Consider the following 27,761-nt stretch of genomic DNA (forward strand, 5'->3'; position numbering starts at 1 on the left):
TGCAAGGTTCCATACAAAAATGTTCAAACCCTTTTCACATTAAACTTGGAGAAACTTATAAATAAGTAGGTAAGTACTTAATTTATTGAAAAAGTGTATGATAGAATGTTCGTCGCGTGCACGTGTCTTTGAGTGGTTTAAGCGTTTTCAAGCGGTGCGAGAAGACTTTGAAGATGATTCACGCCCATTATTTACTTACTTAACAGCCATACGACGAATAATTATTATTTATTTACTATGTAGTGATTAAAATAAGCAAGCCGGAACCAGAGCCGCAAAAACAGCATTCTTCATTCTAAAAATGCAATTGACGTGACGTCAAATTCATGAGTAGCGGTTGCTTCAGTGCCTCTGCTGATTTTATAGACCGCGAATTTTTTTTCATGGCTACATCATGAGCAGCATAAGCATAATTTTGATGCAGCTGATGCGGTCGAATCTTGCTGCTAACGTCACACGCAATCCCATAATTAAAATTTGAAAATGCGTTGCGTGTACGGTGTGCGAAACACCGTGTGCCCCTTTTGACTTTGGTCTTGCTCTTGTAGGTTGTCTCCTGGTAGGTGCTGATTACGACGATTATGCCCGCCGTCCACTGTGAATGGAAAAGGCTCCGTAAGGACTCCGTTGAGCTCGCTTTGGTGAATTTCATAGAAGTGCTTCCCCTGCAAAAGTGTGAGCGGAGTGGAGTGAAAGAGTTAAAAGAGTAGTGAAAATGGTTGCAGAGTTGAGCGGACTCCGTACGGACTCCGTTCTACCCGCAACACTAATTTTCATACAAGTGCTTCCACCGCAAACTTATAGTGCGGCTTGAGCGAGTTGACAGGAGTCTGGTATGTCATGGCATAAACACATCTTGTTATCGCCAAGGCCCTCCAGCACTGGCCAGCTCCGCAATGCTCGCTGCTAGTGGAAGCAAACAAACTCGCTCATCTGACCTATTTCATTTTCCGCCTGGCTCACTCCGCTTAGCACGATGGCAATGGAAGGCAAAAATCTGTTTTGGGTGAAACTTCTTTGTGGAAGGTAAAATTATTTGGTTTCGTTCCGCTCGGCCATTTCCCGCTCATTTTCGCAGTAGAAAGCGGACATTATTCGGCGATCACGACAAACACGATAGCTTGGTTACGTCGTCAAACATAACAATGCACGCATAATATTCTTTCAATCTATTAATATGTACAGTGTATACCGGTGACATTGAACTTCCATTCATTACTTCTTGAATTCGCTTGGTAGCGCACGCATTTTGCGGTGCAAACTGTTGCAACTCGTCCTGTCGTGGTTAAGTATTACATCGTTTTGCAATGTAAATGCTCTCCCGAATGAGATTTAAACAGAGAGGCGCACCGTTCGGTTAATTTTGGTTTCCAGTTACAAAATTATGCTAATAACGTAGAAGGCACTTTAAAAAATGAAAAGGTAATAATGTAGTCGTAAAACCCTTAATATGGAAATTGCTTAATTTTCTCTCTTTATTTGTGAAGATATTAAGTACCTTAGAGTATAGTGAATAACCCCTTCTAGGCAGGCGCGCTAAACCTTAGTATCATCATCTACTATTTCGTGTGATTGCGTTCAAGTCCATGCCTTTTTAGTTTTAACCAGTTAAAAAAAAAGAGTTCAGAAAATTATAAGTCATAAGATCTTTGCACATTTATATGATAAGTAGGTTTTTTTTTGCTTAGTTATTAATAATTAGACTTATGTCAAAAATTTGTTTGTGAGGGTTTCCTGACTGGATATGCATAGTAATATCAGCACATAATATTCAAAAGTAGGTAGCAATGCACTAAAAAAACCACCGTATTATCTTTTACATAGTTGATAATTATCTGAGAATCAATTCAGGCTATTTTTATTAGCATTTTCTTTATTATCGCATATATGTATCATGCAGGAATTTCCGTTGAATACGGTCGTGGGCGGAATGCGACCAGTCCGTAACAAACTGCTCCGCGCAAATTACGAATACTGGTTTGTTTATGTCACATTGGCCTTGCCAGTGGAAACCATTAGGCCTATATGCTGAGCCTCATGCAAATCGTTGGACAAAACATCCGTGACTGTGATGGCACGGTTAGTAACGAAGGAAGTAGGAACCAACTTCGGTACCTATTCCTGTAACGATAAAGTGCTAGTTATGTATTGTAACGCCTAATAAAGTATCTACTTCATACTTAAGTTATTTATTTTCTAAGTGTAACGGACTCTATTGCTTGAACATGCAAGACGGCACTAAAATCAATTTTGATTTTATCCATAGCTGAAATGGTTCTCCAATCATCAATATCTTTGCTTATACTGCAAATATATTCTGTACCTACTTACTTTTTGACGTGACTATTATTTGCTCTATAAAGAGACACCCGTAATGATGAAATAATGATGAAAATATTGTGATTCTTAGATTTTTAAAATTGAATGTATGAATAATTAATATGAATTATCATCATCTTGAATAATAGCAAAATCAAAGTGCAGTTTCATATTTTTATTAAGATCAAAATAAATATAGGTAACTTTATATCTAATAATAATAATTATTATTATATGTACCTATGTACTTGTCGTAAATCTTATAAATAGATTTTCACGTAGCGAGGCCAGGCTGCAACAGCTTATAACTAAGCATTATGCAGTAAGGCAGTAGGTAAGCCTTAAAGTTATAATAATCTATGCGGCCTTCCGGATTTTTATTATTACTGCAATCTTATTAATCTTTGCAATTGTATAATTTCTTGTCTTGAGTCTTGAAGGCCTGGTTGGCTTTTCCTGTTTTTTTATAATTAAGAATTTTTAATTGAAATAACTTTCTCTACTTGTACTATTTTTTAATTTTTTTTGATCAGTGTTGTCACTAAAAGGAAGGGGTATAAGATTAAAATATAGAAAAGAATAAGATTTTGCTATGTTTGACGCACGTTTCACGACATAATGTTCTAAAAGGTGTGTGAAGTCTGTCAATCAGTACTTGGTCGCAGCGCAGCGTGGTGAACTATGGTCGAACCTCGAACTCTTCTCATACTGAGAGGAGACCCTCGCTTCTTGCTGATGATGATGCTGATGTTTTACGGCAAAATAATTATTTTGTCAATAAAACTATTTTTATGGATTATTATTTGCGTCCATAGTTTGCGAATGCGGTCGTAGAATCAGTACCCTTATTATATCAGTACCCTTATTATAAATGCGAAAGTGTGTTTGTTTGTTGGTTTATTGGTTTTTTCTTTAATCACGTCGCAACAGTGCAATGGATTGATGTGATTTTTTGCATGGGTATAGATAAAGACCTGGAGAGTGACATAGGCTAATCCCGGAAAATCAAAGAGTTCCTACGGGATTTTTAAAAAACGTGATTCCACGCCGACGAAGTCGCAGGCATCAGCTAGTATGTCAATAATTAGAAACGTTATTAACGTTAACCGTCCTTTGATTGCTAATCATAAATTATTATTAGGAATTATATCGCTAAAGAATGTTACGACTAATGACTGTGCATGCAAGTTTGATTCCGGCGGTGGAGTGATACTTAACACATTATTGTGAGAAGCAAGTTTCAAACATATTTTATTTGTATCAATTCTAATAACAGCTATAACCACAAGTAAGTAGTGTCCCCATCGTCTGCAAATTTTCTAAAACTTGTCACTTTCGACACCTTTCGAGCAATGAGCGTATTTCTTTTCATCTTCAATTCAATTGTAAAAAGAAAAATAGGAAATGGGTACTTGAATTATGATAAATATGAAAAATAATATAATGACATATAAGAGCAGATAAATGTAAATTATGTAACTAAGTATTAAATAAGGAAAAACATATAATATTGCGTAAAACAAGGAAGAGAGCAAAAATGTAATAGTAGGTATACTTATTTATCTATACTATTATATAAAGAGGTAATGTCGTTAAGTTTGTTTGTAGGGGGTAATCTTTGGAACTACTGAACTGATTTTAAAAATTCTTTCACCAGTAGAAAGCTACATTATTCCTGAGTGACATAGGCTATACGGGATCTTTAAAAACCTAAATCTACGCGGGCGGAGCCGCGGGGATCAGCCAGTCTCTAATATTTTAGTTGAAAATACGCAGATTAAGTTCACATTATCTGAGCTGAAATCCTAAGGACCATCTTAGGTACTTAGGAATCCCACAATATTATGCTTTGCCTAAACCTTGAAGATAATATTAAAAACCTCCAAGTGCGTGTCAGGCTCGCCCACTAAGGGTTCTGTTGCTTACAAATAAAATATAAATAGTTAAATCAATCTACCGTTACAAAAACAAATCTCTTTTATTTGGAACTAGCGACCCGCCCCTGCTTCTGTAGCTTATTACAAGTTTCGTAGGGATCTCTAATTTTTTGTAAATAAAATATAGCTTTTGGTACTCAAGAATAATAATGTAGCTTTCTACTGGTGAAAGAATTTTCAAAATCGGTTCAGTAGTTTCAGAGATTACTCTCTACAAACAAACTTACAAACTTTACCTTTTTATAATACCTTTATATAGACTTATATAGATTGCAGTAAAATAAAATTGTACTAATGGTTTCAAAAATGACTGCTAGAGAATTTGTTTCATTTTTATGTAAGATTTTTCAGTTTGCCATCTGATACCCATCGACATTGATACCTCATATTGATCTAGTTATTCCACTTTAAAAGTTCCAACACCCCCCCCCCCCCATTTCAGCCGGGTTGCAAAGGTTGCTTGGGTTATAAGGCTTCTGCTGCTGCTTATCACTAAGTATAAGGGTTCCTTTACCTATGATACCATTTTGTTACGGAACCCTAAAAACAAAATGTTAAATTGCAAAACAACTCCATGCGGTATAGGGACTTTCCGATCGGCTTATACCAGTTTGAGTTTTGTTGTTTATTTCTACTTGATCTGATCTCATTATATCAGGCATGGGCTCACTTGGTCACGTGACTCGAGAAATATACCTACCTACGGCGGCGCGCCCCTTCGACGGCTCTCGCGTAGGTTCTATCTCATACTCTTATGAGATAGAACCTACGCGAGAGCCGTCGAAGGGTCTTTATCTCTCTAGATAAAGATAAAAGATAATAAAAGAGTTTCCGGGATAGAAAGAGAGGAGTTCTGGGAGGAATTTTGGGCCGCAGCGCTTGTGAGGGCTGAAATGTACTTTATTCCATTGTGGCAACACGTCTTTGCGAAGCTTTCTATGTACCTGAAAGGTATACTTACTTATTATGAATATTATTTCTGAAATAGCGACATAGACTGGACCATTACAGCTTGATTGAAACAGGGCTATTTACCAATGTACCTTTCATAAATGACTATATTTTACACCTTATCTTTATACAACCTCTCTGTCTTTATTCCTGGGTCTGTTTCCACATACACGTTGTCCTTCCCTTGTACCGGATCTCTTTATTAGCAATCAGGCCTACCGCCGTAGTTTGACGATCGCATTCATATCTGATCAGCCGTGCATTGCATTGAACTGCGAGTACAGTACGCGACAGAAAATAATGTACATCGACCTTTAGAAAGGGATAGCAGTTTCGTAGAGCACTGTCGAATGTCATTGAGATCGACAAAATGTCACATAAGTATGAGTGACAGAGACTGTACAAAGCCGAAATTTCATTCTAAAGGTAGTGGTACAATATTTCTTGCCGGCTGCTGTTTACATTAATGTACTGTGCAGAGTTGCATTTTTTTTAGTAAAATACTGTAAATTAAACCAATCACAACAATTGAGATTGTAATAATTTCATGCAGCTTTTCCGTAATCGACCAGCTGAGCTTCCTCCAGAAGCCTAGTAGATCCAGGCCGCTCCGCCCGGTCTGAGGTGGGGCTTGAGACTGATGCTAGGGAGGGAGGATTCATTATAGGCTGTGGGTCAATAGTCGTATACTTCGTTGCATTATCCGACCAACGGATAACAAAATCAGAATCAAAAATAGTTCATTTAGTAGATAAGACAACTAGTGTCTCTGGAGCTACGTCTGTGACTACCACCAGTTCAGAATGCGGCTTCTACTCAGAAGAACCGGCATCTTATTCAAATACATAACCTACCAGCTTACTCCTGCGATTTCGTCCGTGTGGACTATACAAATTGTTAATCCCTATTTTACCCCCTTAGGGGTTGTATTTTCAAAAATCCATTCTTAGCGGATGTCTACGTCATAATAGCTATCTGCATGACAAATTTCAGCCGGATCCGTCCTGCAGTTTGAGCTGTGCGTTGATAGATCAGTCAGTCAGTCACCTTATTCTTTTATATATATAGATTATTATAGATTATAACCTAGGTACGTGCTTCTTTATGTATAACTATTTAGTGTGCCAGTTATTTAGCTGCTAATAGATTATTAACAATCAAATGCGTAATAATATAGGTATAAATATATAGGTGGACTAATGTTAACATAAATAAATAATTATTAGAAACTCATTATTTTGTAGTTCAGTTTGTAGTAAATTGTATGTAACAAAAACAAAGTGCAACGGTTAAAATTCTCCTACAGACATGTCTAATGCAATAATATTTATTCTGTAGATCATCGATTGAAAAATAAATAGATATTGGTACCTATGTAGACACATAAATGGATTTTTGTATTCAAGACGGTAGCTTGGCTATTTATCCACAGTTATATTTGATGTAAACAAGCGATAACGTCCATTAACGGTCTACGCACTGATAATGATATAAGCTGATGCCCGCGACTTCGTCCATGTGGATTTAGGTTTTTTAAATCTCGTGGGAACTCTTTGATTTTCCGGGATAAAAAGGAGCCTATGCCACTTTTCAGGTCTTGAACTATAACTATATCTATGCAAAAAATCACGTATATCCGTTGCTTCGTTACGACGTGATTGAAGTACAAACCAACAAATTAAACAACCAACAACCAAGCGCACTTTCTCCATTTATGTGGGTCACTACCCACTTTTATCACTATAAAAGTTAGAAAAATGTTAAGAACTTATATTATTAGGTATGATGATAATATGCTATTACAATATACTTACCTATAAGCTAGGTACAATCAGTTTTTGACATGCTAATTCATAAAAGTGGTATTAAACCTACAATAATTATTTATCCTTACTAAGTAACTTAGAAGAGATAGAATATTTCTGTCATGAAATATTATCATGATATGTAATATTAACATGATATATTGACTTTAATTTAACTGTCTATAAACGAGTTGAAATAGTAGAATTCTTAAGCAATATTAATGATTGAGCACAAAATAGGACAACATATTTGTTACGGAACTGGTTTAATTTTGCGTTGAATAGTGGTATGCAAATTTAAGTAGGTTTTTATTAATAAACTTCATATATGTACTAATGTACATATTATTATAACGATACTACCTCGCCTCGTTAAGATTTTTGATAGTGTTTCTAACTTATTTCTCTTCCTCGACTGAACTGAAAATACTTTTGACTGCGTGAGTCAAGAGTAGGACCATCTTTCAGTTAAGAGTAGGTAGTTACATGTTATTTTATCTGATGAGGTTATACACAACACAGATACAGTTAAAACTGTGAGAGAGAGAATTGAAAGTGCTCAGCTAGACGTTAGGTCTTGAAGTCTCATCTCATTACTCCAGCTACTGTCTATATGCTTGGCACCACCAATAATATTGCATCATCCGCAGTTCCTGAATCACTATAGTTTAGGAGTACTGTACCCTACAGCATCAGGGTTGAGGAGTTGGGACTTGAAGTCCAAGCATAAAGTCGTTAATTGGTACTCACAATATTAATTCACTGTAAACACTTTTTGAATCTTGATAACTTAGGTGGGCAGTAACCCTGCAGCATCAGGATTGAGGAGTTGGATCCAGAATTTTTTATGGGACCACCACGGAAACATCCTTTGTTAACTAAAAATTATATTATTTTGCAAATCGGTCCAAAAGCCTCGAAAAAATCGGTGTATATATATTATATTAAAAAAACGGGCCGAATTGAGAACCACCTCCTTTTTGGAAGTCGGTTAAAAATGGAGGTGAGTATAAACAACTAAACGACTCGGGTCTCTTGTATCGCTATATTTTTTAGAAGCATTGCACAGGTTTCGATAATTGTTATAGGTATTTAAAATCAACTACCTATATGAAATAATATAGCGTGCGGGCGAGCGCAGATGACGTGCGGGTGTGCGGGGCGTCCCCCGCCTCAACCCCTGATTGCCACCTCGACCTGTCACGGACTATACTTAACATATTAATTCTATACACCATTATTTTTTTAATTTCCATAAAAATCAGATTGACTGTCGCGTACTATAGGTAGTTAGTGGTTCTTAAACAGCGCGGGTAAAATCCTGATTAATCAATGACGGGTTTTAATTATTATTACACTTTCCGATAACTAGATTAAAATTCTTTTGTTATCATTTGTATTTGTAATTATGGAGTTTCACCGTACTGGGAACCGTAAATGGAAATTCTTGCATTTCGTTGACTCATGGGATTCTACACCGCAAACTGCAACTCTACCAAGAATGATAGTCCAATTAAAAGGGCAATTTATAGGAAAAATGCTACGACACGTGTAAACTTTTTTCAGTGATTGATCCTATCTAGTACTACGTGATACCATCATATCGATACCCCTTCCCGGTTAGCCCGCTTTCATCTTAGACTGCATCATCACTTACCACCAGGTGAGATTGCAGTCAAGGATTAACTTATATGCTACTAAGCGTAATTGTGACCACATCCAAATATGTATATAAAAATTCTTGTGTATATAAAAAATGTTTGTTTGTTATCGTCCGCGTCGCGTTGTTTAAGTATCTGTTTAAGTTAAAACTATACAGTCTGTACAATATGTACTTACTTAGTTGTTTGTCCAAAAGGATTTTTGGAATTTCCACCCCTAAGGGGGCTAAGCATGGGGTAAGAGTTCATCATTTTTTTAAAGTTAATAATCCTGAAAATTGATATTTAGTTAAAAAATAATTACGAGACATTTCACCGCGATTGTCGCCTCATCTGGTGACAGAAGGGCTGGCTCATTTTTTGCGCAACGGATCAGCCTGGCTGTCCAGCGCGGAAATGTAGCCAGTATTCTTGGCACCATTCCACGCGGGCATGATTTGTATAGTAATTAGATAAGGCTAGCTTTAAGTTAAAAGTAAAGTAATATGTAGGTAATTCACGATTTTTGGAAATTCTGCCACTAAGGGGTTAAATAGGGGAAGAAAATGTATATAAAGGTCCTTTATTTTTCAAGCTATACGTAAACCATGAAAATCGGTATTTAGACTTTCGGTAAAAAAATGAAGGAGTACGTGCCTATACGTGTTTCAGGATTTTTAGAAACCCCTACACTGATTTTAAAAAATTCCACTCGAATGAAGTCAGCTGGCCATAAAATGTAACGACTGGAGGATTAGTAAATTATTGTTTATTTGCTAAGAGTTCGAGGTAGTCATTAATGCCACAAAGACCTTCATAATCACTACATAGCGTGTATTTCAATGTCCGAACCCTAATTATTTGCGAAACCAAAAAGAAGATACAGTACTAGGTAGGTAGGTTACGTTTAAACTGCCGTGAGTGATGTTCATTAAAAAAACAAAAATAATACCTTACAATGTAGTCGCGCAGACTCCTACAAATCTGTGAGTTTTAGCTGGTCAGTGGTAACGCATATATATTTACACTAGCGACCCGCCCCGGTTTTGCACGGGGTGCAATGTAGATACTAATGTTGTCTCTGTGGTTATTTTGTTATATTATAAAACCATAAGACAGCATTTTCGATAAAAGCTCTCAGTCAGCTTGATTTCTTCCGAAATCTTGAACAATTATCGTCATTTTTCAACAAATTAGCACATAACAATATTATTTGACGACCTCCCTGGCGCAGTGGTGAGCGCTTAATAGTGGGAGGTCCCGGGTTCGATTCCTGGCAGGGGTTTGGAATTTTATAATTTCTAAATTTCTGGTCTGGTCTGGTGGGAGGCTTCGGCCGTGGCTAGTTACCACCCTACCGGCAAAGCCGTGCCGCGATGCCGTGTAGAAACCAAAGGGGTATGGGTTTAATAAAAACTGCCATACCCCTTCCAGGTTAGCCCGCTATCATCTTAGACTGCATCATCACTTACCACCAGGTGAGATTGCAGTCAAGGGCTAACTTGTATCTGAATAAAATAATAAAAAAATAAAAACTATACCTATAAACCTTCCTCTTGAATCACTCTATCTATTATTGAAAAGCGCATTAAAATCCGTTGCGTAGTTTAAAAGATCTACGCGTTCATACATACAGACAGAGCGGGAAGCGACTTCATTAATTTATTTATTTTATTTTATTTTTATTATTCATGTACCAAAATTGTAGTTACAAAGTAATAATAAATTAAGTTACATTGGAAATGCTTATCTCTAAACAGAGATTTCTTCCAGCTTCCCATTCAAGGTTGTGAGTAAGGCGTATCAAGAAGTGGAATAGGTCTACGGTACTAGAATCTAATAAACTACATAAATATCTTATAATAAATACCCAAATCAACTTATATACAATAACAATACTTATAGTAAATAATATTATTAATAATTTATACTATGTAGAGAAGAGAAGCAGCTGATGGCCGCAACTTAATCCGCGTGGATTTAGGTTTTTTTAAATCCAGTGGGATCACTTTGATTTTTAGGTATAAAAAGTAGCCTATGTCACTCTCCAAGTTTGTAACTATAATGCAAAATCTCGCCAATCCGTTGCTCCGTTCCCGTTGCTCCATGATTGAAGGACAAACCAGCAAACCAATAAAGCAACAAACAAACGCTATAAGTAGGTAGATAGTTGAATTGAGTCATTTAAGTTGTTTTTGGAATGAACTAGTTATGGTACAATAAGCCATTTCTGGTATTGTCCGGAATGTCACGGCCAGTAGTAGGTAAAGTTAGGGTAGAACAGGGCCGTTGCTCAGGGCCGTTATTGTAACTATAACTAATCTTATGTCATGTGTATGCAGTGTTCGCGCTGTTACTCGACTCAATGCGTAATAAACCCACTGCGACGAACAAGGGCTGACGCATATGTTATATTAATTATTGGTCTCGCTCCGTGACGATTTCAGACTCATGTTTTTATAAATTTCTTGATTTTTGATCTTTGATTACGGTGTTCAAGGACCAAAATCTGTAGTCTGGGTCTCACTGGGTCTAGAACTAGATTTTGCATTATTTTATCAGATTTTCTTTAACGTAGACCCCTACAGTAAGGAGGGATTTGAAGAAATTCCAACTAGATCTTTAAAAAGCTTAAAAACTTAAAATCTGTAATTTTTTTTAAAACATAAGTACTTATACGTGCACGGAATCGCGGAAAAATATATTTCTCAACATGAAAAATTCGAAAAACAATAAAGCAAATCAGTAATTTAATTAATTAAAAAACGTTCGATATCACTAAATTATTTGCCATAGTTACTTACCTAAAATATAGGTAAACAATAAAAAATACACTGTTTAGCAAGTTCGGTAATGCGTTCAATACAATTTTGTTGCTTATTCCCACAGATATTTAAATATATCTGATATTTTGTCTATAAATGGATTTTGATCCAATTATATTTTGTGTACTTAGGTAGTTACATTTATTTCTATTTATCTCGCTCATCTCCTTGTTAACTTTATCCACAGATTTATGGTAGAACGTCTTGACTTACCTATCATAATCTATAAGTTTGATCTACACGAAATATTCAAACTTGAACTTGAACGTATAATAGGTGTAATTAAGTGTTTAAATACCAAGTAATTAAAAATTGTGAAACATAGCTGTTGTCGTAGAGAGATCAAAGTTTGTAGACACAATAGGTATATTACAATATACTTAAAATAAACATTGGGTGCATTGGACAGCCCTAATATTAGCACTAGAAATACAAAGACTTCTATTTTTAAAGCAGTACAAAAATATATATTAATGTTTTTCTTGTGCCTTTGTTTGATAACAATGATGGATGATACTGATTAGATGAAAAAAACTGCTGCCTGCGACTCCGTCAGTTTGGATTTAGGTTTTATAAAAATGCTTCGACTCCTTCCACCTTTATGATTTTCCGAGTTAATAATATTAGGTAGATAGACAGACATACTTTCAAACTTATTGGCATATATAGTTACATTAGACCTCGGCTTAAAGATAAAGGAACTAATACTGTATAGCATAGAAAAACGTGGAGAAGAGAAAAAGGTCAGTGAGGAGGTCCTAAAGGAACCCGACTGCTGATTAGTTTACTTTAAATTCGTTTGTTGTTTTTGTAGGTGTAGGGTTATAAATATTAATAAGTAGGCGCCACTGAGTAGGACGGCGCCCGCCGCGCGCCCTGTTGTTCCACAGGGCGGGCGCCATACATTTTGTTTTCACAGCGACCCGTCCGCGCGCCTAGGGCGTTTGCTATATCAAGTCCCTAACGAGAACAAAGTACAAATTGACACTGCTCTTAATTCAGTCCTTTTCGTATTAATTGGCAAAGCATTAATTTTCGTACAGATTGGCAAAGCATTAATATCCACGGCCGCCGCCACCAAATATTTGCGAAATCTTAGTAAGCTTATTCCGCTATTTGGAAATATTCTTATTTATTATTCATCGTTATAATCATGACATTATAAATAAAAATGCACATTATTTACATTATCACGCCAATTTATCCTATACATAGTAAATACGTAGGTATCTATTAAAAGTGTTTTAATGCGATTTCGTGTAAGTTATGACTTATGATTCAAATAATAAATAATTAGCATGTCTATAAACGTTGGAGGTCGCTTCACATACTCATGTGCTAGTACTATGCAGTAGGTAGGTACAAGTTGAACAAGTCTCCTTTTTCAGCGAGAAAACTAATAAAGTTTTAAGTATAGCTTTCTGGCTTGATTCTGAACGACTTTTTGAATTAATTTTCTTCATTTCTGTGGAAGAGTTAAATATTTCAGGCTTTTCCAAAAAGAACAGTAAATACCAAAATCCATTAATAGGTGTAACTCTTATAATAGCTGGTTCTGAGGCAGCACTTCTTATCATTTTAATAAAGGTTAGCGTGTTCACCAGACCCCCCCACTAGGTGGACGGACGACATCAGACGAGTCGCAGGGAGCCGCTGGATCCAGGCGGCGCAAGACCGTGGCGTGTGAAAGTCCCTACAAGATTGAGGTTGATGATGATGATGATGTGTTCACCAGACACGAGGTGCGGACATTTTTGACTATTGGGGTATTAGGTAACCAGCGGACCGTGGCACCGATTATGAAGTTCAATGGTGATAATGTAACGTGGATGATATCACCTACGCATTTCTTAATTTTGATTTATTATAAAATAGTAATAGTAATTATTGTACCTACTTGACCTCGCTTACATACCTTAGTAGTAGAAGGTAAGGAAAGAAACGCTAAAATTATTAAACAATATTGTAGAGATTCATTATTATGTAAATAGGTCTCTGCCATTTCCTAATGTTGAATACCTAGGTTAGATTTTCATATTGATATTTCTTAACGCAGCTAAATGTTGGATCTTGATAATAATCTTAAATGAATGAAATGATTTGTACAAACTTTGCAGATTCATTCTCAGATGAAAGTTGTACCAACTTTCAGATTTCGAATTCATACAGGGACATTCATATAGGGAACATTTCGATCAGGAAATATAATCGATTAGAAATTACAACGGGACTTTACAAGGTAAATCTATATATATAAAAGGGAAAGGTGACTGACTGACTGACTGACTGACTGACTGATCTATCAACGCACAGCTCAAACTACTGGACGGATCGGGCTGAAATTTGGCATGCAGATAGCTATTATGACGTAGGCATCCGCTAAGAACAGATTTTTCAAAATTCAACTCCTAAGGGGGTGAAATAGGGTTTTGAAATTTTGTAGTCCACGCGGATGAAGTCGCGAGCATAAGCTAGTAGATTTATAAGAAAGGAATTCATATTAATATTTTACTTAATATTAAAATATTATTAAGATATCCTATTAAGAAGTTGTGGTAGCCTAGTGGTTAGGACGTCCGCCTTCCAATCGGAGGTCGGGGGTTCGATCCCAGGCACGCACCTCTAACTTTTCGGAGTTATTTTTAAGTAATTAAAATATCACTTGCTTTAACGGTGAAGGAAAACATCGTGAGGAAACCTGCATGCCTGAGAGTTCTCCATAATGTTCTCAAAGGTGTGTGAAGTCTGCCAATCCGCACTTGGCCAGCGTGGTAGACTATGGCCAAAACCCTTCTCACTCTGAGAGGAGACCCGTGCTCTGTAGTGAGCCGGCGATGGGTTGATCATGATGATTCAGATAATATCTTGGCAGTTTCTTCACTGATGTACTTATTAATAATAATTAAAATTAAAATTCAATCAATCAATCAGCCTGTTTGCGTCCACTGCTGGACATAGGCCTTGCCAAGAGCACGCCACCACACACTATCCTTCGGCTTCCTCATCCACCCACTTCCTGCTACAGTCCAGCGGGTTGGAGGTCGTCCCACACTGCGCTTGCTTGTACGCGGGCTACACTCCAGAACACGTCTGCCCCATCGGCCATCTGCGGCAGACGTGGCCTGCTCACTGCCACTTTAGCTGGCTAATTCGTTGGGCTATGCTGGTCACTCTGGTTCTCCTACGGATTTCCTCGTTACGTATTTTGTCCCTCAGAGAGATACCCAACATAGCCCGCTCCATCATAGCCCGCTGAGTGACTTTGAACTTGTGGACTAGGCCAACTATCAGTGTCCACGTTTCAGCGCCTATTAAATTAAAATTACAAATCGAAAATATCATATAAACCACCGTAACAAGGCAGGGTGCCCAGAACGCTGGCTGCGTTACCTCGTTAAATGACCGGACTAATATGCTGAACGAGGTAACTGTCAGCCCTCCGGTCGAGTCTCTCGTGAATTTCGCGAGACGGGATGTCAGGTCCTTAAAAAAGGATCTAGCACCCTCGCCCCAAGAAACATAAATGGCAATAATGTGTTTATTCGTGTCTTCGTATTTCAGTCTTCATGTGACTTTCTGTAGGTATGTTAACAGCTTTTCGTGATGCAACTACTGAACCCATCTTGACGTTTGGCACGGAGGTAACTAGATTACGTTGGCTACTTTTCGTTTCAAAAAATCCAAAAGAGTTCCCACGGCATTTTCAAAACTTAAGTCCACTTCAATGACATCCTGGGCATCAGCTAAGTAGTAGGTATCTAATAGTAATTACCGCCACCCATTAACATTTGCAGCACAAGAGGAACCACGCCAATGCGTTGTCGGTCAGAAAAATGTTGATCTGCCCCTTGACTAACCCCATGTTGTAATCTAAACACCGCAGAAGGGAGTTCATTCCACAGTTTGCATGTGCGTGGAATAAAGATCTGGTACAAGGGTGATTGAAGTGCACCAGGCACCCAGGTAGTGAGGGTGAAATTCCTAAGTGGCGTGCGGTGCAGCGAGGCCAATGTGTACAGTAGGTCGATTTCGTAAAACCTGCATCAATCATTATTACAATCTCAATAATTGTTCTGATTGGCTGGATCCCTAAGATTTTTCAAACTATCATCGGTGCTGGAAAGTGATTTCCCTAGTTTGTACAAAACTATCCACCTTAAATGCAGCTGAATATAATAAATCGCAAAGGCGCCTGGTTAAAAAAGGTCGTGATTATAAAATGTGCATAATTTAAAACTAAGTAACATAATAATACCAAGTAGGTACGAAGAGAGGAAACTGTACAGTAGCTTAATTACAACTATTTGACTGTCTTTATTTTGCATGGACCTTGTACCTAGTTTAACACTAGGTATAATATTATAAGTACAGCGTGATTTACTTTAAAACGTGTTTTACTTTTAAATAAAAATGTAGTCATTTTAATGAAAAATATTACTAAGTAGGTATTCTCTTTTAATAGAACTGTTATAATAAATAAGAAGCAAACCAGCTTTATTATCAACATTTAAAAAATCGGTAGAGCTACTTTAGAGTAAAACTTTATCAAGGAATACCTGTATATTTACTTATTTCTTTAATTAAATAAGTAGATTTGTTACGTAATTTTAGCGTGGTTTAGATCTGTAATCGTAGTGTATTTTCTGAAAATTTCATAAACTTGTAAAACTTTGTACATAGTAGGTATGGTTTCTGTTAGCTGTCCACAAAGTTGACTGACTGACTGACTGACTAATCTATCTACTCACACATCAAACTACTGAACGGACCGGGCTGTTTGGCATGCAGATAACTATTAGGTATGACGTAGACATCCGCTAAAAAAGGATTTATGAAAATTCAACCCCTAAAATAGGGGTTTGAATTTTGTGTAGTCCACGCGGACAAGGTCGCGGTCATAAGCTAGTTTCACACATATATTTTCATAATAATATAATTTCTGACATTCTAGGGCTTCTGGTAGCAATTTTTCCTCGTGCATATATTTTCAATATTTTAGTTTTACGTTTTGGTACAAAACAGATAAAATAAATTTGCTTCACGATGATGAAGTTTAAATTGATTCTGAATTAAGGGTATAGATAAAATAATTTACCTATATTCGAGCGTGGCATTTAAATTTTTTTTTAAAAATTTATTAACCAGCAGTATGTTTATTTTCATTCTGTTTTAAACTATAAAATAATACAAATAAACGGCCAAGTGCGAGTCAGGCTCGCGCAACGAGGGTTCCGTACTACAGTCGTATTTTTTCGACATTTAGCACGATATTTCAAAAACTATGATGCATAAAATAAATAAAAATCTGTTTTAGAATGCACAGGTCATATGATAGCCCACTTGATATCTTACTTCAAAAATTGAAAATACTAATTATTAGTTCATGACCACAATTTAATTTTTATTGTGTGATGTAAACCAGAAATTCACGGTTTTCAGATTTTTTTCCCTAATGTCGGCTATAAGACCTACCTACCTGCCAAATTTCACGATTCTAGGTCAACGGAAAGTACCCTGTAGGTTTCTTGACAGACAGACAGGCAGACAGACAGATAGACAGACCGATAGACAACAAAGTGATCCTATAAGGGTTCCGTTTTTCCTTTTGAGGTACAGAACCCTAAAAATACTTCATATCATCATGCCCTTAACTATTTGTAGCAAGAATAGTACAAAAATATGATTTTGTCCAAGTACATTCGAATTTACAAGGTCGTTTTTATAATTTGCCGCATTTTTGGCATAAAAAAACTGTTGCACTACAAGCACTTTTTTAAAATTAAAAAAATATGAGCATAGGTATAATAAATTTTGTTCGACTTTAAAAAAGAACGAACGCATTAACTGGCTTTACACTCGAAAAAAAATGTATAACTGCATCAGCTGTCGATAAACATAGTTATATTTTATTTTCAGGTGTACTTAAGCTGATACCAGTTTGAGCAGAGTTTGAGTGTTGATATTTCAAAATTGGCTTTGTTCTGTAGTTTTAAATACAACGTAGCGAATTTATGTTAAAATTGAGCAAAACCAACCCACTTCACTCGAGTGGAATTTTTGAAAATCGGTGAGAGGGTGGCATGTTCCGAAAATCCTATTACTTTTCATTTTTGACCGAAAGGCCAAGTACCAATTTTCATGGACATAACTTGATAAATAACTGACTTACATACAAACCTTCATCCCCTATTTAACCCCAACTTAGAAATTCCAAAAAGCAGGTAATATGTCAAAAAACTACTTTAACTAAAATTTCAAGTTTCTAATCCCAGCACCTTAGGCTGTGCTTTGATAGATCAGTTAGTCACGGGACAAGTTTTTTAATGTATAGATTTAAATAATTTATAATATTTTATTGATTAAAAAACTTACTTAATTACATATTATATCCTTCATAAAAATGAGTTTATTAAATATTTATATATCGTTTATTTTGTACAATTTATTTGATGAAAATAAAATTAGGGTTTACTTATTATAATTTTTGCATTCATATTAAATGTTCGTAATAGATTTATTGGCCATAATTCTACATAACGGAATAAATTAAGATTAACGTGATAAAAAAATCAATAACAGTCTGTGGTTTTTTAGTTGAGTTCATTGATTCGCACGAAAGCTCTGTTGCAAAAGCTGACAAGGCTGAGAACGGTAAATTCGTTACATAATATTAGATATAACCTATTATTTATTTCGACATAACAATAGTCCACATGACCACAGCGATGGTCTTTTGGAAATCATCTTTGATTGAATTTCATGACCCCATAATATTATGCGAAACAAAAGTACAAATCGGTACAAGTATTTACTATCTCATGCAAGGGCATGAGATAGTAAATACTTCTCTCCTATTCCTATCTTTTGATTATTTTGGGTGGTCTCGTAACAAAATTGTACTTCCAAACTTATAATAAACTGTTACCTACCACAGAGTAGACCAGAGAGGAAGCTTGATTATAAGCGCCGTACATAAAATATATTATTTTGATCAGAGGAAGCTTTAATGTCGATATAATAGGTACCTAATCACTTAGAGCCTAACAAAGATTTTTTTTAATTTCGTCTGTCTGGCTTTTTTGATGTAAAAACTAAATGTTTTAGATTATCCTCTGTATTTGATTGAAAAATTTCTTCTCCAAGTTTAATAAAAGGTTTTTTAATGAATTCAACGACTTTTAAGCAATAATATTAATATTCTCAACAATAAGTGGCATATTATAAAAAAAATACTTACACCTAAACTTTAAACTACAGTCCTCTAATTTAAAAGCCGGTTCTTTAGTTGAGAACAATATGTGCTATTTAATTAATTCTAGCATCTGTTAGTCTGCTAATTAATGTAAGAGTGAGCGAATATTAACAAGGATACACATCCATACTAATCTGAATGATACGTTCGCCGGGTGGTTTGTGCTGTAGAGGGGGCCGGTCCACCCTGACATTCGGTAAACTTGACGCTCAGCTCTTGGGAAATTGACCAAATTGCAGCATACCTGCCACTTATTTCACGAACGTTGTATTGTATCCACGCTCGCGCACAATAGCACCTACAGCTTTGATTACGGTACGGTAACTATGAAGGTGCACTATTTGTGGTCTAAGACCTAACTACGTAGGTCGATTTTTTAACGACAAAATTAAAAATAATCTAAAAATGTATAAATTTATGAATAAGTATAAAATTTAGATCATCTAAGAATGTGAGTTTTATTGTAATTTAAAAGGTTTTGTTTTGGTTGCAGTGAAAATGGAGATCGTAAATAGGATAGTGGAGGGATACCACGATCTGATGGATAATCAGAGTGACCCGAGAGTTAAGGACTGGTTCCTAATGTCGTCACCTTTCCCCACACTTGCCATCTGCCTCGCATACGTTTTCACAGTCAAAGTAAGTAAAACATATATTCGCCACCATTTCTTAATTTTATTAAACTCTTTTTGATTAATTTTAAATGTTAGTGACCCTCACCACTTTTTTCTAAATAAACCGAGAAAAGCCAAGTGGCAAGTCTCTGGGGTTCGATCCCGGCCACGCACCTCTAACTTTTCGGAGTTATGTGCGCTTTATTAAAGATGAAGGAAAACATCGTGAGGAAACCTGCATGCATTCGAGTTCTCCATGATGTTCTCAAAGGCGTGCGCAAGTCTGCCAATCCACACTTGGCCAGCGTGGTAGACTATGGCCGAACCCTTCTCATTCTAAGAGGAGACCCGTTCTCAGTAGTGCGCCGGCGCGATGAGGGTACGATGACTTAACAGATGCAGTATAATTTTTTACTAGAATTTTATGAACTTAGTGTTTTAAATAAATTAGAATAGATAGTTAAAACAATGCTAAATTGTCTGGGTAGGCACTGGTACGTCTAATTTGGTAAAGGTTTGGGTGTACAGTTTTTTCATATTATGGTGCATAAATCTGGTTATAATCGTCACTGTTGGCTATCAAACAATGTATAGTAACAAAATGATTGAAAATAAACGTTTTATTGTTATTATCCAATTTTGGTAAACCACATTGTGTCTGAATTGTATGTATGAATTTAATAAATCTGACCTCACACTGAACACGATATAAGTCAATTTATATACCTATTTAACCAAGTTTTACCTATTTAGGTATATACGAGGTATATTGGATCAGTGAATTAAAAAAAATACTAAATTTGCAGTCAGAAAAATCCCAAAAGGTAGTCACGTTTTTAGTATTTTCCTTTGTTCTAATAGAAAAGTCCATTGTAAAATATCTACGTAGGTATATTTTTGTGCATACAACACAAACACTTTGTGTCTATTGACAGGTTAATTAATATTAAACTAATGCTAAATAATCATTATAATAAATAATTAATTTTTTGCAGACGTAAATTGTACCTATTAGGTATATGAATATCTACCTTTTTTGCTTGGTGTATTTTCTTTGTTTGAGTTATAATAATAATAATAATAGTATATTCAAGACATTAGGTAGGTAAATAGGCACCTACTGGCAACATACTCGTAAATTGTTCTATCAACAAAATATATCATTTGTATTGTTTCCGACGTAAATGAAATCCATTCAGCCAGCAAGGTAATTTAATTACTTAAGTTTTAAATGGAGCATTCTTTTTATACAGAAGTTATTTCTTGAACGACTTAATAGTTCCCACGCGACACGCGCAATTCACTTCGACATTACTCCAACATAATAATGTTAATAGGGATTTGTGAATGCTTTTGTTAATAGTTATTTTATTTACATAGCTGTCACTAGGTTTTGTTGCAGCTGTCACTAGTAAAATTTTAAAAAAGGTAGTAGACATAGAGGAGATAGAGGACGTAGAGGTCTCGAAAGGTACTATATTCGAGAAAAGGTACGTAGTGCCCCGTCCTTTAGTTTGGCTCGTCTTGGCGGGGGCACTGCCGTGCCCCCTGATACCTACTTACCTAGATACATATTTGTTACTTATTGATTATTTGCACTATTTTCAAGTGCTTTACCACAAAAATATTTAAAATACAATATCAATAATAAAACAAAATAACAATAGGTATCATTTTTTTTCTCTCTTTCTCTTCTATCTGCGATCAGTGCCTGGACTATAAACAGATTGGAGGTTCGTAAATGTTATATAATGTACAATAATAACAATATCATTTAACCATAAAAATTTCCGTCCAAATCAATATCTATAATCATACTTATATTTTTTTTACAGATTTTGGGTCCAAAACTCATGGAAGACAGAAAACCTTTCGAACTAAAGAACGTTCTTATCTGGTACAACTTGTTCCAAGTTATATTTAGCTGCTGGCTCTTTAATGAGGTGATTAACGTCATTTTATTAAATGTTTACTTTCCCCACCTTAAACGTCCTTGCTATAAGAATAAGTACCTACTTACGTAATTTATGCAAGTTTTCTCGGATGTACTTACCCTTGCTAGTTTTTTAAAATCCATAATGGCCATAATTATATAACTGCAATGGAAAAAGACAATTCGTATTATTATGGTAGGTATCACATCATATTCACTCTTAATAAAAACAGCAATGCACATCCGAGTGGAATGACATGATCGACATAACATTGTCGTTTTTTAAATTTTCTGTGTTTGGTTTTCAATGTAGCTCTACCAATTTCATAATTTAAACAACAAAGCTGATTTTAGGTTGCTATCAAAACAAAAACACTCGGCTTCATTCCACTCCGACTGCTTGCGTCGGCCCTTAGTAGGAGCTTAGCTTCATGACAGTGGCAGTAACTACCACCCTTTATTATTGAGATTTTATTTAAATCTCAATTATTTTATACCAAGTGATTTTTTGAGAATGTTGATGTCATAGAAGTATTCTTCCACAGAGTATTGCCAGCGGCTGGTTCACCACGTACAGCTTTAGGTGCCAACCCGTCGACTACTCACAAAATCCACATGCGCTGCGGGTAAGCAAGCATACTATAATCTATTTTTCCTTAACTGCTCGCTGAAATGCCTACAAGGCGGTGCTACATAGGTCAGACATAAGTAGGTCTCTTGTACGGACGTCAACACGCCTTGGTCTTGCACCACCTGAATCCAGCGGCTCCCTGCGACTCGTTTGATGTCGTCTGTCCACCTAGTGGCGGGTCTTCCAACACTACGCCATCCGGTGCGAGTTCGCCATTCCAGCACCTTGGGACACCAATGTATCGGTTTGTTGTGCCTATTGTCATTTCAGCTTTGCAACCCGCTGAGCAATATCGGTTCTCCTTTAGATAAAGATCGTAGTGATTGAAATTCTGTGTAGAAATAAAACATTAATTGACTTTTCATAATACATTGCACTTCAAACGCCCGTTATGCCAGATCTTTTTTCCACGCACGTGCAAACTGTGGAACCAACTCTCTTTGGCGGTGTTCCCACTACATTACATACAACATGGAGCTTAGTTATTCGAGGGGCGGATTAACAAATTCCTGAAAGGCCGGTAACGCATTGGTGTTGCAAATGTTCATGGGCTACGGTAATCACTTAAGACCAGGTGATTTGCCTGCTAGTTTGCTCGCAGATTTGAACTAAATATTTTAATTTTTAATTGATCAGTTCCTCGTGTTTTAAATACCTGTGCTATAACCTATATGAATTGCTAAAAGGTTGTAAGCAAGCCACATATAAGGCAATTACCTCTGATCAATTATGGTTAGCCAGTATCTATTTTCCACAGCCAGTTCGCCTTCGAATCTATTCACATTATTATTTATACGATTTTACTTCAGGTTTTTCTACAGTTTTCTCTAATATAAAATAGTCTGTACACCCGGAAACACCAGTTTTATTAGTAATTTTATGATAATATCACCATTTTTTGCTTTTTGTGAGTGGCAGTTTATTCAAATTCGCTTTGTGCTTCCGTTGATCTAGGTTTAGATTTGTACTTTTTGCAACTTATTCGGAGGCCAAACAATTTTTGGACGCAAACATAATATTTTGATGACTAATTCAGAACTTTTATTAGTTTTAATTTTAAACCAGGTAACCCGCCTCAGTTTCGAACGGGTAGGTTTACCTATTCCATAATTACGAATACAAATGTCATATGTTAAGTACATACAAATCCACCTCGGATTTAACGGAGTTTTGGAGTAAGTAACATAATTAATAAAAAAAATGTTTCCTAACCCCAAAGAACCCTATTGTTTTTGGGATGAAAATATCAATAGTTATAGTATAATATGCCAAGTTGCATTACAATCCGTTCAAAGTTTTGTAGTTTCATCATGATGCGTGCACAGACACACAAAAATTTAAAAAGTTCCAGCTTTGGGCTATATCGATCATAATGCTTCTTAGTTATTATCTTTTGTCTATGATGATTATATTTTATCTAATAATAATATACAAAATTAAATTGTATTTGACGTAATAACTTCTAAGGACATACATAGCGATTTGCACATCGAGTGTAGTTAATTCAAGCGGAAGGTTTTGTAAATCATAACTTGTAAAGGGGCATGTAACCTTATCTTCTAGCTTGCTGTGTTATCCATGACCTGATTTAATTTTAATTTTGCACGAAATGTAATTACTTTCCAAATTGGCAAGGAGGCGTAGGTAGCACCCATTGCCTCTTATCGTATCAAATTACCTACCTACAGTATTATTTTTTATTGAGTCAAATTTTTTGTTCCACTCCCATCAAATTAAATCTAAAGACAAGGTAGACAATGGGGCCGATTCTCTAGTACACAATCTCTAAACTAAACTAAATTAACAGGTCTAAATCTAGTGCTTTCCTTTTCCGCAAGCAACATTATGAAAGGGATAGCAATAGATTTAGACGTGATATTTTAGTTTAGTTTAGATATTGTGTACAAAGGAATTAGCCACATTAATGTCTTTAGATTTGTTTTTGCCAAACTTAAATCATTTATACCTACCGTCAACATAGACCTATAAATACTCTACATACTCAATATAAAAATTATAATAAAATGTTTAAGTCAATTTTATTTTTTTCTAATCGGCATAATATAGCTAAAACTAGATAATTTATAATGCAAATGAAAGACGCAATTTGCTTTTATATTATACTATTATTATTTAATAAAAACTTAATTATTATAGCTTTAGTTGAGTCAAACTAATTAATTAAAACCTAATTACAAGTACTTACCTAACTAATTAATAAGTAGGTTTGATTATTATTTAGTATTTTCAGCCTATTTTTGGTAAATTATTGTTCGAAGGCATTTTCACCTTATATAAATAATATATGTACATATAATGGCGAATATATTATACAGAATTATTACGAAATATTGCGTGTTTTAACGTGTAACATGTTTTACCAATTATTTGAAACGTGGGTTGAACACGTCTTAACAACTACCTATTATAATAATATACTAATCTATTATATTTATATGACATACCTACTTGCAATATGTATTATACTACTGCACAAATCTAACTTTGTAAGACAGGCAATCTATATGCTATGTAGATTTCTAATGGTCTATTCCACTGACATATTAATGACTCATTTAAGTAAAATAAATAGTTATGTAATTTTTTTACAGACAGTGAACGGCTGTTGGTGGTACTATATCTCGAAATTTACGGAATTCTTCGATACGGTAAGTTTTGAAGCATTACAATAAAATTTATGGTTTTCCTCAAAAATAATTAAAGTGAAACGCTGGATTGAAAAAATTTTACGTGAATCTGAGAATTGACATCCTTCGTAATTTTAAGATAATCTTATGCTACATTTACACGCTTGTCAATGCGTAAAATTATGCATGAAAATAGTTTTAGAATCTACAGGTAAATCTCTTTTATATGATATCCATAATTTATATTATTAATCATTTAAAATTATTTCACATAAATGCCAGTCAGTCACGCATAATTTTTTTAACTAACAAGTTAGACTAGTTTAACGACGATTTTAGAATATTTATTTATTGTTTGTTTATTTATGGTTTCTTTCTTGACCTATCATCTGCTTGATAGAATAAACATGTTAGGAATAAAATTGTATTATATTTATTTACCTACTAGCTGATGTCCGCGACTTCGTCCCCGTGGATTTACGTTTTTCAAAATCCCGCGGGAACTCTTTGATTTTCCGGGGTAAAAAGTAGCCTATGTGTTAATCCAGGGTATAATCTATCTTCATTCCAAATTTTAGCCAAATCCGTCCAGTAGTTTTTGCGTGAAGGAGTAACAAACATACACACACACAAACTTTCGCCTTTATAATATTAAGTCGGGATTTATTTATTTCAGATCTTCTTCGTCATGCGGAAGAAGTTTGACCACGTGTCGAAGTTGCACGTCATTCACCACGGCATTATGCCGATGTCCGTGTGGTTCGGAGTCAAGTTCACGCCAGGTATGTTTAGCCAAGCCTCTTGTCAACATTTGCTGTGTATCTACGCGAAGTGTGCGCGCTGTCAACAGTCAACAACTTCGACGCGACATTAGCGCTGAATTTGTTTTAGAATCGTCTTTGGTTGTCTTCTTATTCTTTAAAGAATAATATACAGTGGATATTATAGAAAAGCTTACGCTTACAAGGCGTGCACATACTTCTCTACATAGTATAAAATAAAGTCGCTTCCCGCGTCTGTATGTATGTATGAACGCGTAGATCATTTAAACTACGCAATGGATTTTAATGCGGTTTTCACCAACAGATAGAGTGATTCAAGAGGATGGTTTATAGCTATAGTTTAATTCTCAAAAAATTAGAGATCCCTAGAGAAATTGAAATAATGTGAATTAGGTCGGAAAAAATTCCTCTCATTTGAGTTTCCGAGGCAATGACACCTCAATGACACCACATAAGTACCTATCTACATTGCACCCATGCAAAGCCGGGGCGGGTCACTAGTAATATTATAAACGCAAAAATGTGTCTGTCTATCTGCAAGCTTTACATGCCACTTCTGTTTAACCAATTTTGACGAAATTCGGTACAGTGATAGCTTGCATCTCGGGGACGGACATAGCCCATATGCTACTTTTCGTCTAGGAAAATCAGAGAGTTTCCACAAGATTAAAAAACCTTAATCCACGTGGAAGGTTTCGCAGCATAATCTATTTGACAAGGAAATAAATTGCATCCGGAAAATAAATAAAGGCTACATTATAAAACCTAAACCCACGCGGATGAAGTTGCGGGCGTCATCTAATAGGTACCTAGTACATATAGAACGTGGCAGGTCTAGATGACAATCGGGGAGGGAACGCCTCGCACATCCGCACAGCCCCGGCGCTAACGGGCGAGCGCGGGTGACGTGCGGGTGTGCGGGGCGTCCCCCCGCCTCATACCCCGATTGCCATCTCAACCTGTCGTGGACTATAAGTAAAATAAGGTATGATTGTTTCACATTTTCATCTGATTTGATCATAATATGAGATCATCTGTCTTTATTAGTGGATTCTTTAAAAAAGTTTCATTAAGTTCCGTTTAATTTAACGGCTGATGACGTCTTAAGGAAAAATATAATTTAAGTATTGTTAATACTATATTAAACTAGCTTATGCTCGTGACTTCGTCCGCGAAGACTACAGGTAAAATTTTCAAAAATCCTTTCTTAGCGGATATCTACGTCATAATTAGCTATCTGCATGCGTTTCAGCCCGATCCGTCCAGTGGTTTGAGCTGTGCGTTGACAGATCAGTCAGTCAGTCAGTCAGCTTTTCCTTTTATATATAAAGATGGAAGAAGAATTATATAATTAAAAGCAATACCTATAATATAATTAAACTGATCTTTCAAATCAAGCTAGCCTATAATGATAGGTACAATTAAATAGTCAAATAAATAAGTACAACAAAATTACCATTACTGTCTATCTGTTTTACATTGTGATTTCTATGTTTTTTTTTTTTTTTATTCATTATAGGTGTACGCTTGACCACAATCACACCTGATGGGAAGTGATGATGTGGCCTAAGATGGGACGCGTTTACCTAGAAGATGCCTATTCACTCTTGTTTTAAAGATACCCGGGTTGTAATTGGTAGGAAAAACATACCGCGGAAGAGTATTCCAAACCTTAGCCATACGTATGAGGAATGATGACGCAAAACGTTTCGTGCGTGTAGATGGAATGTCGACGACATAAGGATGGAAACTCGCCCGACGTCTTGCGGTTCGGTGGTAAAATGGTGAAGGGGGGACAAGATCGAAAAGTTCCTGAACACACTCTCCGAAATATATCCTATAAAACACTGATAAGCCCACGACCTTGCGGCGGTGATCGAGACTTTGTAGTTTCGCCAGTAAAGGGGAGTCTTTGCCTATGAGTCTCCTAGCTCGACGATCAACAGCATCCAGAGCCGCTAGTTGGTACTTAGCGGAGCCATCGAAGAGGTGACTGCAGTACTCCATGCACGACCTGACCTGAGCTTGGTACAAAGTAACCAGTTGGCGCGGCGTGAAGTACTGCTTGACCTTGTTAAGAATGCCAAGTTTTTTTGCGGCAGTCTGTGTCGGGTTTATGATGGAAGTTCCGTAAAGCAATTAAAAGAAATAGCTAGTTACACCGCAGACACATAATAACTTCTGAAAGGACAGGTTCTCTATAATATTACGCCTCAATGTACCTTAGAACCACTTGTGGAAGTTAAAGCGAAGTCTTTATTGTCTTTTAAAAGAAAAATAGAGACGTTAGTATTCTAGTCACGATAAGTACACATTCCGCTCAGTGGCTTTATTATGATTTACATTTGATGATCGCGTAGACCGTATCCTTTGTTATAATATTGTCCAAAAAAACCGGCCCAGTGCGAGTCAAACTCGTGCACC

The 27,761-nt window shown here is 36.0% G+C and overlaps 2 protein-coding genes across 3 annotated transcripts in view; one reads left to right on the forward strand and one right to left on the reverse strand.

The window, feature by feature from the left end:
• Lkb1 (Lkb1 kinase) overlaps positions 1-27,761 on the reverse strand; it is a 137,394-nt gene that overhangs the window by 36,810 nt on the left and 72,823 nt on the right. The window lies entirely within an intron of this gene.
• Elovl7 (ELOVL fatty acid elongase 7) overlaps positions 1-27,761 on the forward strand; it is a 44,211-nt gene that overhangs the window by 6,873 nt on the left and 9,577 nt on the right. The window contains exons 1-6 of one of the 2 annotated variants that reach the window (XM_034968642.2): positions 18,990-19,044; positions 19,223-19,368; positions 21,179-21,286; positions 21,822-21,902; positions 24,520-24,576; positions 25,232-25,337. In XM_034968642.2, the coding sequence (XP_034824533.1) occupies positions 19,228-19,368; positions 21,179-21,286; positions 21,822-21,902; positions 24,520-24,576; positions 25,232-25,337 (493 nt within the window). In that variant the 5' untranslated portion in view covers positions 18,990-19,044; positions 19,223-19,227. Of the gene's footprint in view, positions 1-18,989; positions 19,045-19,222; positions 19,369-21,178; positions 21,287-21,821; positions 21,903-24,519; positions 24,577-25,231; positions 25,338-27,761 lie in introns of those variants that run through there. The other variant, XM_034968641.2, reaches the window with a different exon arrangement.

The sequence above is a fragment of the Maniola hyperantus genome, chromosome 5 (assembly GCF_902806685.2).
Source record: "Maniola hyperantus chromosome 5, iAphHyp1.2, whole genome shotgun sequence".
NCBI classification, from domain to species: Eukaryota; Metazoa; Arthropoda; class Insecta; order Lepidoptera; family Nymphalidae; genus Maniola; species Maniola hyperantus.